Raw genomic sequence first — 13,542 nt, forward strand, 5'->3', positions numbered from 1 at the left:
GGTATCATTAAGAAACGTAATACCAAATTTCAAGACAAGTAACAGGTCTTGCAAAATAGTCTGTGCCATGCAATCAAATATAAAATTAGTATAACATATAATGTATAAACATAAAGTATAACCATGGTGCATGAAATAGACGTGCCGTCTTCTCGGGCAAGACAGTCGCTTATATAATATATCAATAATGGATGTAATTAAAACAACTTATAAGTTTGTTAATTTTTCCTGCCCAGACTCGGTACTTTTTGAGCATTGCTATTGAATGTTTGTGCTCGTTGCTGTCTGCACGGGGCTTTACTCCCAGTAATCATACATGAGACAGGTACTTTCCTGTAGTTGTAAAAAAATTTGATGGGTCAGACCGTTAGTACCCACCCTATGATTCTGCCGCTTCCTTTTGATTGATGGTTTCAGATATCATTCCTGAATGGACGGGAATTCCACAGGTAAAGTTCGTTAGCCCCTAACGAGACTGAGAATTAGGAATGCCAGCAACTAATTAGCCCCTTTCCCAGCGTGAGGAGACAAATTTAGGAGGAAAATTTGCCGGTGGGCTCAGCAGACAGCAGCTTATGAGCGTGGGGCAGGGAGCCGTGACGGAGCTAGCGAGAAATAACTGGCAGGGAGAGCAGGCTGTCAACATGCCACTCTTCGGTAGGGTAATTAAACTGGGCACCCCTGTGCATTAGACCAACAGTCACAGGCTCATCATCTCTTTTGCTCAGATTACTTGTGGGAAGTGTAGGGATTCCTTTATCCATGTACTCGTTCCAGCGCACGGGGTACTTAAGATGTGCATTTTATCTAGCCAGCGCAGAGCCTATACCACATTATGAAAGCTTTCTAGCCCATTTAGATCACCGGCGACAACCATAAAAAAAACCTCTGAAGATTTGTTATACGTGTAGCTGCCATGTTACTATAGCTATTTCCACTGATACCCATACATATATAACAGGACTGTTGCAACCCTACTTGATATTACATGCATATAATACTTCATTGAGTGTTAGATGAACGACAAAATTGATTGACAAGACATGGTCAACTACATGATTATTTTATTGGTAGACATGATTAAAGAATTCCATTTTCCTTTCCAACTGTTGCTTTAACAAGAGTGAACTGCCCGTAAAGCACCTTTTAGATTTAAGCTTAGGCCACCGAACAAAACTAACACTGCCATAAAAGTAATCGGTACTCAAAGATACTGCTGAGATTTGTGAAACTGTACTAAACACAGCAGCAGAGCTGTTGAAAATGAAATCTTTTCAGTGTGAAATTTATCTCGGTACTTTTGATGTGTGGAAGACGGTAAATTTCTTCAGTAACGTATCAAACCTTAAAGAGTCATTCTTGACGTGGTTGTCTTCATCCTTTTGTGTAAATGTGTGTTTAGGAATGAATCAAGTAGCTTTTAGATGTTTATGAGTACAAAGCTGGCTGCAGCTTGCCTGTAAAAAAGGTGTAAGTTTTACATGCTGTACTTACGCCTGGCTGTCATAGCAATGGTAAATGGTATCCTGTAAAAGGGTATTGACGCATCCAGGGATTCAGTTCAATTTTACTGTAGTCCGCAAGTTCTTGTTATACATGGAATGAGGGCCATACTGTTGAAAATGTGAAGGAATAGCTCTTAGTTATGCCGCTAAATCCCCCCGTCTTGTTGCGAATCTACCAGCCGCGGATTTAGCCCGCCCCGAAATTGAAGTTTCTCCATACGATGATTGATGCTGTCAAAGTTTTTCAATTTGCTGCATCACTCAAGACAGGTGAGCTTTACGCGGCCTGCGGGTGTGCTTTCCAGGACATTCATTCCTGACTCCACCGCCAGCCCTGCTCCCGCGGTACCTACCAAAAGTGCAAAATACCCTTTTAATGTTCACTCAGCAAAATGTGTTAAGCGCTGCTCCAACGCAGCCGTTTAGTGCATTTAATTGAATGAGCACAAGGTGTTGAGCCGGGGAGAGCCGGGCTCGCGGAAAGCCTACCCTGGCATTGAAAGTGACGAAGGGGACATTCCGCCCGTCCAAGCAGAAAACCCGCTCACAACGTCCAGCCTCCCCGAGGGGCCGTTCTTCTGCCGACTTTCCGTCCCTCGCTAGCAAAAATCCTTCGTCATCTTCTTTGCGCGAAGACTCGGTAACTAGGATGAGGGTACTTGGTGGAAGGAGCCAGCCTTGCATGACAATTTAGTGGAAAGGTCTGTAGAAGGCCCAGAGGGATGAGAATATGTGCCTCCTGTGTGTTAAGTTGTTGTCTGGAGAGAGGGATGCATTTTGCACCATGTAACTACATGTATCCATCTTCCAGGCCCATTAATGGAGCCTTATATTGCCAGAATGTTGTGTAAAAAGGCCCCCTCCCATGGAGCCAATTTGGCCTGACGCCTTGCTCACTTTCGCCGTACTGAGCATTTTTAATGCACATTGTTTCAGATAATGGACCACGGCCCCCCTGTGTCCTGGGACGACATCGCCGGGCTGGAATTCGCCAAAGCCACCATCAAGGAGATCGTGATTTGGCCAATGCTCAGGCCGTAAGCGCCCATTTGCTTTAAATCACCACGTATTCCCCCCAACTTTCCCTGTACTAAGCGTATTAGTCACCGCTTATCTGTGGACAGGATCTGCTTAGGTAGCATCCCCAGTCTGACTCCACAACAGATTTTATGGCAAAATAATGAATATCTGAGCAGATTAGCCGCGGAAATGTGTGTTTTCTGTCTGAGCAGGGTGAAGGTGGCAGGATTGAGTGGTAGCCAACTCCGCAGAGAGCGCCAAAATTTCCTACGCTAGAACGGACACGGATTTGCGCCCACTGAGAACATTACATGGACGGAAATGAGCTAATAATACAACTTGGGCCCAATAAAAGGGATTTCGCCTAATACATTAGAAAATGACAGGCATTAGCTTTGGAGACAGGCATGTTTTTGACCGGGCAAATTAGGAGTGTTCAAGCTATTGAGTAGAGCCGTGAATACAAATACATATTGCGATATGATTTGCTGTGTGTCTGATTGCACGTCCATTTGGAACACTCACCAACACCCGAAAAGATTTCTCTAGATCTTTGGAGTTTGGGCATGGTGACGTCATTCTTTGGCTGAACTTAAAATATTAGCACAAATTTGTGTACTTGTAAAAGCTTCCTTTTATTTGACGTACTCCAAATACTATAAGTCCACACACTCTTTTTTTTAAGTCGTACATTATCCTGCCACTAAAAGAATTTGTTTTAGAATTACATGTTTTTAAAATTCTCTTAATAAGTACGTTCAAAATGTTTGCATTGGATTGAATTTGACAAATGAATTATTATACCCAGGTAGTACAGTAACTTTTTTTATGACCTACAAAACATTACGTCAAGTTGTGCTTCCTTTTTCCCTGTTGTAGGGACATTTTCAAGGGGCTTCGAGGACCTCCCAAAGGGCTTTTATTGTTTGGGCCTCCTGGAACGGGAAAAACCTTGATAGGTAAGCCTTGTGTTGTCTATGGTTGGGGAGTAAAACATGACGTGTGCATTTGTCTTTGCTGTGATATTTGTAACATTTGTAATCAACCAGGGAATAGAGGAAACGTTCAAAAAAAGAGGAAATACAAATAGATCATTTAACATAGCAGGACTGTCTCCAGTAAGTAGTTTTGGGATGAAAATTTGCTTGTCATGGCTGACAAAAATTGAATTCCTTCCATATAAAAGATCGGAACGTCATGACACGAAATGCATTTTTGTATGCCTGAAATGACAGATTTAAGAATGAAAATCAATATCATGTTAGGCTCCCAAACAATGATTGGCTGGAAAATTTAAAGCTGGTGAAAGCCCTGCTACATTGTCTCTTTGTGAATGTGGTGTTTAGAATGTCCAGGAAGTTGTAGGCTAACACATTTCTGACAGTCACACATGTACATGACTGCACAGATTAATAGCTGGTAGCAGGTTATCCTGCTCATGTAGGAGTAGTAGACAGTATTTGATTAGACTGCTCCAGGGGTGATGTTCATGATGCAAATATTGCACGCCTATAAAAACTGACCATATGCCCAAACAGACTGCACATTTTCAACTTGAATTCATCCCACCTGGATGTGCCTCTTACCTCATTTGGGGTGTTTGCTCTTATTTGAAAATTATGCTATTAGTAGGGAAATACATAGATGAAAAAAATTAATGTGTTAATCTGTGTATCTGTTATAAGATGAAAACCAAATTTTTAACACTTTCAGTATTGAGAAAGGTTGGTTTCAAATGATCAGAGTGGTGCAGTTTTAGGTGAAACATTTATGATGTGAAATAAAAAATTGCAATCATTGGAAAATTATGATATATTTACATGTACACGTACATTGTATGTGTTGAAACAAAAAAGATAAATTTTCAGCCTCTTTGTTATTGAGGAAGATTGTTATCAAATCAAGGAGTGGTAACGTAGTACTGTAAATATCAAGTTATAACATGAGATACAACAAATTGTGATTACTGGAAAAAAGTTACCGTATAAAAAGATGAGAGTCACATTTTTGGCCCTTTTGGTGTTGGTAGAGATTGGTTTTAAATCATTGAGTGGTAGCATACATCATACAGTTCTAATGTCGGTAAGTGTGTATAACGAAATGTGATCACTGCTGGGGCCGAGATTACCCTGCTCCGACACTCCATCATAGAGCACTGCCAGTCACATTTGATATCCAAACATGAAGAATATGAGGCGACACGGCCAACCGGAGTATAAATTTTACATGCACCACTCTCCCGTTGACAGAAGTGTGGGTTACGGGTTTGTGTGTTGAGATGTTTCTTTCTGTCAATGCAGGCAAATGTATAGCAAGTCAATCCGGAGCCACTTTCTTCAGCATCAGCGCCTCTTCCCTTACGTCCAAATGGGTAAGCCCTTACACACACGCTCACACGCGCCACTTGGCAACACGGAGAAATAGGATCTCCATTTCGCTTTCAAGCCGGCTTTTCATTCTCGTGATAATACCCCACGTATGATTTTGATCTGATGAAATCCAATCAGGTTTAGAAGTTGTCGTAGTAGGGGCATGCGACATCAATTGATGAAGTTCAGAAAAGGCGGATTTTGTTGTAAGAAATTCAATAGCCGGCGGCGATGGCCCAAACTCAAAGGCAGGAGGGGTAATCAGCGAACACGAGCCGCATCAGCCGTGTGTCAGCATGTATCAAAGCGAAGGTCGCCGGCACCAGAGGTCGCCGGCTATCCCCAAATTATACGGAAATTGTCAGGAGTGACTAACGAGTTGATTTGTCTCTTGCTTCTCTGCTTGGCTAATGGATAGGCGAGGAAGGTACGGGTGTGTTTTCTGTGTCAGTGGTCGTGTGTGTGGTGCATGTGTGCCTCGTGGCGCAGCGTTAGGTGACCAGTCATGTGAGATGCCCACGCCAACCTAAATGTGCAGGGGGATGCACGCAGATGGACATAATGGCCAACTCTTCCAAATGCTCACAGACTTGTAATCTGTTAAATCTTACACATTAAAGACACTTCTTAAGTCTTCATGCACAGTTTTATAGATGATCTGTATACTTAGTAGTGCTGACGTATTTTCCAAAATCCGCTTACTCTCTAAAAACACTTGAACTTATTCTCTTTCATAAACTTTTCACAAACTTTGAAAACAAGATAACCTGCGACATTCTTTTGAAATGGTGCAGTTTTGTCTCTCATCACAAGGTGGCCTCGCAGTATTGGCTCATCAGTACAGTTGTTATCACATGAAGTTCCATCAGCATTGATAGATGTACATGTATATGATTGGCCAATTTTGAACATTGCTGCGTCTTGTATATTAGGATTATGAGCATTAATTTTGATAATATAGTAAAAGAAATCTTTTGGTATATAAATTTGTGAAGAAAATTACCTACAAAACTAAGAAACTACTCCTAACCCTGGTTACCTTTCATCACCTTCAGGTGGGGGAGGGAGAGAAGCTGGTTCGGGCGCTGTTTGCGGTAGCCAGGTGTCACCAGCCAGCTGTGGTATTTATTGACGAGATCGACTCGCTCCTGTCCTCGCGGTCCGATGGCGAGCACGACGCCTCTCGCAGAATCAAGACAGAATTCCTGGTGCAATTTGTAAGTGTGGCTTCAAGAAATCTTTATTAATAAACAGTCACTTACTGTGCGGAATGTCTGAAAACCTGGAACGGTTTCAAGTTGTAAGGGTACCAGATGCATTCTTGCCATGGGTGTTTGAAAGAGTTAGCCTTACTTTGTTTGACTGATTTTGATTTGTGCCTTGCCAGTTCTCACTGTAATGATTAATGGTTTATTTCCAGGATGGAGTTGGGACAAGTTCAGAAGACAGAATTCTCATAATTGGTGCTACAAACAGGTAAAGTCACAATGTACTTTTCAAGTCATACTCTGTTTAACTGCTTTGTTCTTGTGATCATCGACAGTACAAGCATTCTTTGTAAGCTTGTTGAACACTGGTGTAACAATATTTTTATCAATTGTTCTTCAGTATCATTTTGTTGTGGAGCTGGAATTTACAGGACATCTGTTGCAACATGTTTTGTGCTCTTTTGATTGGCTAGAATTAATAGCTTTTTTACTTTTCATGGTCATCTATAGTGAGTAAGATTGGCTGTATAAACAAACCATTACTGTCTGTGGTACTGAAACAACATCCACTGCCATGGCTGCTTATGGACCCTTCTTGTTCACGTGCAGACAAATTGTGTATTCAAAATAAAAAATTTGTGACTCATAGTGACTTTCTTTCAATATCAATTTCAGTCAAACATGTCTATAATGACCATTCAAGGGACTTGGAAAATGCTCACAATGTAGAGGTGGTCATTATAGACAGGGTTCTAATTGCTTGTGTTGATTTCCAAAATGATTTAAGCACCAAAAGGTTGGTCACACACACAGTGTCAAGACAGCTGTGTTTTCCACAACAGATGGTGCACAGCGTGGCACCCATCTCCATTTCAAAACCCTTGGTCCACACACAACTTTGTGCAGTAACTACAACAAGGAGCTAGTCCACTGGTACTGGCTGAGTTGCATATGTGTTCAACTACCACTCTTTTCCAAATGCTGATTGCTAAGCAGAGAAAGTCTTTGGTATGACTATGAGTCTATGACTCAGGTGGGCATCAAACTCACAACCTACCAAAGCAAAGTAAACACTCTACTCACATGGCCATTGCATCAATGGCCTCAACAAGATAAGATGAAAGGAGAAGTACATGTAGTTAATTTTAATTAATGTTAATTAATGTTCATGGGACTGTTTTTGTCGCCAGACCGCAAGAGATCGACGAAGCGGCGAGACGGCGCCTGGTGAAGAGGCTGTACATCCCCCTGCCCGACTACCCCGCACGCTGCCAAATTGTGCACAGTCTCATGTCCACTCAGAACCACAGCCTTACCGAGGACGACATCAGCATCATCTGTCAGAGAGCTGAAGGTAACCATGTAGGGCTGTGACATCAAACAGTAATCCTACAAGAGTGTGCAGACTCTAAACTGTGTTAACACACTTTGTATCATAGCCGATCATTCTGTACGGACATTACTAGCTCTTCCAACTAAGATACCGGGCAATCAGCATTGTATCTTAGTCTTGGAATCTACATTGTTGTTTTGTGGGGGTTCTCCAAGAATTGGTTAACAAATATTGTATGTGTAAGACTGATAGATCTATAACAGTACACAGAAGAAGATTCAGACAGTAATCGCCCTCTAGCAGAACATACAGCAACTGCACTAGAGAAGCATACAGACACCAACACAGAGAACAGTGAAAAACATTGCTTCACTCCCTCAGCATGAGGTAAAAAGCATTAGACTTGCAATGGTTTCTTATGTGTGTACTTTGTGTCTGTTGCAGGTTACTCTGGCGCTGATATGGCCAATCTGTGCAGAGAAGCTGCCCTAGGTCCCATCCGGAGTATACAGGGCTCCGACATACAGAACATCACCCCTGATCAGGTTTGTTGGTTTGTTTGTTAGTTAGTTTGTTTGTTTGTTTGTTTGTTTGTTTTCCATCTCCATTAGTGATTGCATCCATTTATACTGAATGTCACCCCTGATGAGTCAGGTTACATACATGCTTCTGCTCTGAAGAAAGGCAAGGGCCTTACAATAAATCTTGTCCCACAAGGAATGTTCCTTGGACCATTACTCTTTGTCATGTTATGTAAATAATCTCCCAGTGAGACTACTAGTATTTGCTGTGCTATGTTTATGTTCCAATCCTTTGAGTTGCATTAAGTACAAGAATTCTTTATACAACCTCCATGACATGTTTTGTAGGTGGTGTATATAGTTAAATATCCTTGATTTGTTTTGCTGTGTATTAAATCCTGTATGCTGTCAAGCTTGTGTCTTTAACTAGTTTCCTACAGTAGTTATGTCCAACGACCAAAATTTAGTTAACCCCTGTACAACATCATCCTTCAGGTATAAAAAAAAGGATGCATTTTTCTGTTAACATGACACAATTCCATGAAGACATATTCCCTGTTTTTCCTAGGTGAGGCCCATCCTGTTCAGAGACTGTGAGGAAGCCTTCCGCCACATCAGACCAAGTGTAACACAGAAGGACCTGGACTTGTACGTCGAGTGGAACAAACAATTTGGTAGCGGCGCCACCTAGGAAAAGCCTCTGGAACTACAGGAAAAAAACTTTGGAGCACTTTGAACAAAGAGACAGTCCAAGCCCCTCTTGCTCCTACTGCAGCCAAAGCAAGCTTCTAGCTAACTCAATCAACCAATGACTACTGATTAACCAAAGCTAGTTAATACTAGTTGTTGCCATTTTTTCTGTGATTGTGTTTTGTGCGTTTGTGCTCGTGACCAGTGCTATAAGCCGAGTTGAGAACTCTTTACCCGAAGCTGTGGTGAAAATTTCCTTTTGTTTTATGTCTTAAGTCGTGGACTCCTTACCCCACATGCTACCTCACAGTATAACAGACAGCCTGCCTTATTTTGCTCAGGGTGCTTTTGTTGCCCCCCTCCCCCATCATGCTGTACATTGGCACAGTCAATCTCCCATATATGAGACACTTCCAACAACCTCACGTTTTGTATAGTGTATAGAGAGCTGTGCATAGCCCAAAGCCAATTGGAAAAACAGGGTTGTTTTCTAACATAGGTTCAGACAGTACAGTACTGATAAGAAAGGAAGGTTGTTCTCATTTTGTACGTCGTAGACACGAGGGTTGGTGGGATGGAGTATTGAGCCACAGAAACGTTACCATTCCCTCTGACACCACTCCAGACAGTCATTAACAACATTGACACTGTCACGTCCAAACATCTACTGTCAAATTTCTATCAGCTATGTAGTAACCCTAAATTTCTTGTGTGTAAAAAAAAATCTTCTTGAAAACCAGAGCTGTCTGATTTAGGAATTTCATAACAAATATGCAAACTGTCTGAAATGAGTAGGATGCCATTCATAGAATTTCTATCTGAAATGAAAATTCCACAGCCCTTAAATGGAAGAAATCTAAGCACCTACTGTCATAACTTATTGTCAAAACAGATTTTTTTTAAATCTCTGGTTCTAATAGCAGTTGCTTAACTTTTCTGTTAAAATTTTCTCAAACCTTGGGATTTTTCTGTTTCTTTTTTAAAATGGTTTATACATGTGGTCACTGATTTTGTCTGTGAATGAAATGGTGGATTTTCAGACCAGAAAGTTAATACCGAATGGTTCAAAATGGTTCAAATTATCACGATGGTTTAGTTTCCAAACAGGTGTAAGTAGACGTTTGCGTGACCCGTCCGATAACTGATGCAGCCATCCCTCTGTAATGTATTGTTATTGCCTAACTCTACCTGGACATATATATTGCAACTGCCTTGCCGACAAAGAAGACACACAAAAAAACCAAAGACTATAACTCCGCTTTTGTTGCCTTTCTTACTCGTGTACACAAACGAAGAAGTACTCTGAAACCTTGTCAGTCCTTATGACAGAGCCAATATCTTACCTCAACATAGCAAACAGTCTCCTATACCCAGTAACAACAATACTACTGGTACATACAGGGATGCCAACTGTGGGGTTTCAAAGAATGTAGTAATGATTGTTTAAGGGGATGAAGTTGAGTGAACTCCACAGAGGGCAGCCTTGTAACATATTACATCGTGGCATGGAAGATCACTTTCAAGAGATCCAGAACATCACAAAACTACTGTCAAAGTAGTACTTTCTTATTTCTCGAGAAAGAAGAAGGCGTCTTTTGAAATTGTATGATTTTTTTATGAATAGCATGTAAACTCTGAGGAAATTTTTGGTCCAAATGTGCATTAATTCTGTCTTTCTCCCACCCCATGTCATAAATGTCACAAAAGGATTTCTTGACAGTATTCTTCATGCAGGCAAACAACATGCGATCCTAATAGGCTAATGAACCCACTGTCACTTCTGTCAAAAATTACTGACAAAAATTACTGCTGCAAATTTCTGAACTATAATACAATGTACAACATGTCTAGAAGGATTCATGAATTAGTACACAAAACTGCATAGAACAATTTTTTCCTTCTATTTCTTCTTGCTATGTGAATCTTACACATACAATACAGCAACAGTCATTTTTATTTTTGTTCAAGTCGTAGCCATGTGATTGTGGTCCCTACTGTACCAAGCTTTCTTTTACAAATCCCTGTGACTGAAAACTTCAGAGTACTGTAATAGAAAAGAGCTCCTGATAGAAGGACCATGTTTCCCAGGCTACTTGTATATGCAAATGAGTGAAAAAAGCCAGGGCAGCTTGTCTCCATGTTTCTATGGCAACAAAGGGCCTTGATTGACACCTGCCTATCAAAGCTGTCTCTGTCCATCCCTTTGCCCTCTCTATATGAAATACCAAATATTTTGAAAGAGATTATATGTTGCATGTGAAAAACCAATCTTGTCTGGGCACCTACTTCTAGTTGTGACTACGTATTTGTGTCGTCTTTGAATGTGACATAAAATAGCGTTGGTGAAGTCTGTCTCAAAGCGGACCACAGATCTGGTATTTTTTAGACGTCTTCTTTTTGTGAAGACCTACGTCTTGTAAATAGACTGCAAGAATTTGAAAGAAACTGTCGTGATTCTAAAAAAAGATGGCTCAGAACGACAGCTTTAATGGACAGCTGTTGTATAAAGGCGACTGTACAGAGAACTTGTGTGAAACTGCCGTTATATGCAGTTGTAAAACCAACATAGCAGCAACCCTTGTTCTTGTCTCTACTTGTATGTTGTGTGGCCGACATGTGGCCTGTGTGTTACCTTACCTTGTTTGATAGATGATAAATAAACACATGCCAAAGGTTTATTACAAAACTTCCTATGACGAGACAAAAAGGGGGCAACTTGGATGGACCATTGCAGTCTTTGTGTAGAGAAATATCGATAGATAAAGTCAAATTATTGTAGTTATAACTGTGTAGAGTGCTGACCTCACTAGAACTCTGCGTTGAGAATAGTGTACTCCAGAGAGATACCTTGAGCATAGCTTTGGGCTAACATGATATGGCCAGGCCTGGTTTCTAATGCTGGCTGTGTAAGTACGAAGCTGTACATGTACCTGCTGTTCATCAGGCTGTTCCACCCTGTAAATACTCATGCTGTGTCATCATGACGGTCTTGCTGTGCTCTTGCCAGTTAATTAAATTTGCAGAGACCATGTCTTGCCGAAAGTGAATTTTTCAGCTATGCTGGCTCTTCCACTGTTTCAAAAAACAAAGATGGAAAATTTTGGTATATTTCTTTGTTTGTTGTTGTTGTTCTATAGAAAGGTTGTAAGACTGGCTTTATAATGAATTGTACTACAAGAAGGAATTGACCGGAGTGTGATAAAGCCTATAAACCCAGTGGTTTCCATGATTATAGTCTTGTTTTTTCGTCTGTATTGTGCGCCGTCCTCTAAACAAGAAAAGCCATATTTCTGCACATGCAGCCAACTCCAGCTCAGGGAAAAACGAAGACGATTCACATAAAACATGCCTCCATGGAATTTCTCAAACTTTTAAAGCGACAATCTAACACTTATTGACCACACGAGAACAAAAAAACAAAATAGCCTGGATTTTAGTTTTGTAAGAACCATTTTGCAGTAGCATAGCTCCAAACTGAAGTTATTTGTTGCTATTATATTGTTGTTTTTAAACATCGCTAACATTGTGGGACAGCCTGGTCTATGTTTTTGCTCCTTCTCGGCTGCTTTCTTAGGTCTAATTGATGTGAAGCTGGCTTGTATTGGTCATGTTTGAACCCAAGACTGAATCTTGGAATGATAGTTGTATTACTGATGTGGAAGATTGTAACATTTTAAGTAATGGCATTTCTTGAGGAAAATGCTCTTAAGGTTTATGTCCTGACTTGTCCAGAACTGCTTAAGGGACATTTTAAAATTTTTTTCTCCAAGTGAATTTTGGAAGGAAAAAGCACCAAAAGTTGTATTGAGTAGAAATATTATACTATAGATTTGGGGATTATGAGACTGTTGTCATCTTTTACAGTATGAAAGAAAGAAATACATTTATTCTCCCATAGGCAAAGACTGTTCCGAATGTTGTGCTGTCCCCATGTAATGCAGTTCAGCTAGGCAGGCTGGATTCACGTAAAAGTCCACTTTTCTGTTCTCGCGAAATCTTACATTTCATTCATCTCATGCCCTTGTACAGATGACGGTCAAACGCAATGGCGCAACAGCAAGACGACAAAAAAATGAACTCCGAAGACTTGATCTTCTTGCTATTTTCTTTAAAGGAAAACGACTACCAAGTGGTCACTTTTTGAATGTTCTTTCCGTAGCCAGTAGTACAAAAACCTTGTAGATGATATGTTGAAGACGTCTCAGTCAGTGTTAAAGTTTGACTTGTAGAGTTTAAGAAGTAGCCAGTGAAAAAAGAACACCTGTAACATTCCCTTGGATAGGACAGTGAATGAGTCCGTGTATTTGCTTATCCGTGTGCTAGCTGTATAGTCTTGACCAGTGAACATTGTGTAAGTATATGGTTCTACCAGGCATACCTTGCCGTGCCTGGCGATGGTAAAGCCATCGTTAAAAATACTACTGTCTCCTCTTATAGCCGGGACCAGCAAGGCCCCTACTCCGTCATTGTAACTCTGTGGATAGTAGATTGATTGAAGAAACTATAGCTCCAAGTTTTGTGCTAGTTTTTCCCAGCCTTTGGTTCACCTGAGCATCTCGATGTGTGAAAAAGCAGGAGTCTTCTCCATGTGAAGGGTCTGTCGGTGTTTTTACTGTGCTGTGCTTGGTGCAGTTTGTGTCAAGCATCATTTACAGTTGAATAATGCATTATTAATAAAGTATATTCCTTTATTCTGTTAATAAAAAAAGTTTTATAGCAAGAAAGGAGCACGGTGTGATCTTGTGTTTTAATGGGTGAATGTTGTTGATTGTACTATGCATGATTTGGTATACATGTATATCGCAGACTGGTATCCAACCCTATTATACATGTAGCTGTCAAGTCATGTTTGTCCACTAAGAATTCCTGTTTGCAAGGAGAACTCAGCAGCTATAG

The 13,542-nt window shown here is 40.7% G+C and overlaps 1 protein-coding gene across 3 annotated transcripts in view; it reads left to right on the top strand.

Moving 5' to 3' along the window:
- Positions 1-13,366, top strand: part of LOC118414566 (fidgetin-like protein 1) — a 106,329-nt gene extending 92,963 nt beyond the window's left edge. For all 3 annotated transcript variants that reach the window (XM_035818687.1, XM_035818686.1, XM_035818688.1), the window contains 8 exons: positions 2,442-2,542; positions 3,405-3,484; positions 4,826-4,896; positions 5,950-6,111; positions 6,315-6,370; positions 7,293-7,456; positions 7,880-7,980; positions 8,525-13,366. In XM_035818687.1, coding sequence (XP_035674580.1) covers positions 2,442-2,542; positions 3,405-3,484; positions 4,826-4,896; positions 5,950-6,111; positions 6,315-6,370; positions 7,293-7,456; positions 7,880-7,980; positions 8,525-8,647 — 858 coding nt within the window. In that variant the 3' untranslated portion in view covers positions 8,648-13,366. The remainder of the gene's footprint in view (positions 1-2,441; positions 2,543-3,404; positions 3,485-4,825; positions 4,897-5,949; positions 6,112-6,314; positions 6,371-7,292; positions 7,457-7,879; positions 7,981-8,524) is intronic.
- Positions 13,367-13,542: the final 176 nt, after the last annotated feature.

This window comes from Branchiostoma floridae, chromosome 4, assembly GCF_000003815.2.
Source record: "Branchiostoma floridae strain S238N-H82 chromosome 4, Bfl_VNyyK, whole genome shotgun sequence".
Taxonomy (NCBI): Eukaryota; Metazoa; Chordata; class Leptocardii; order Amphioxiformes; family Branchiostomatidae; genus Branchiostoma; species Branchiostoma floridae.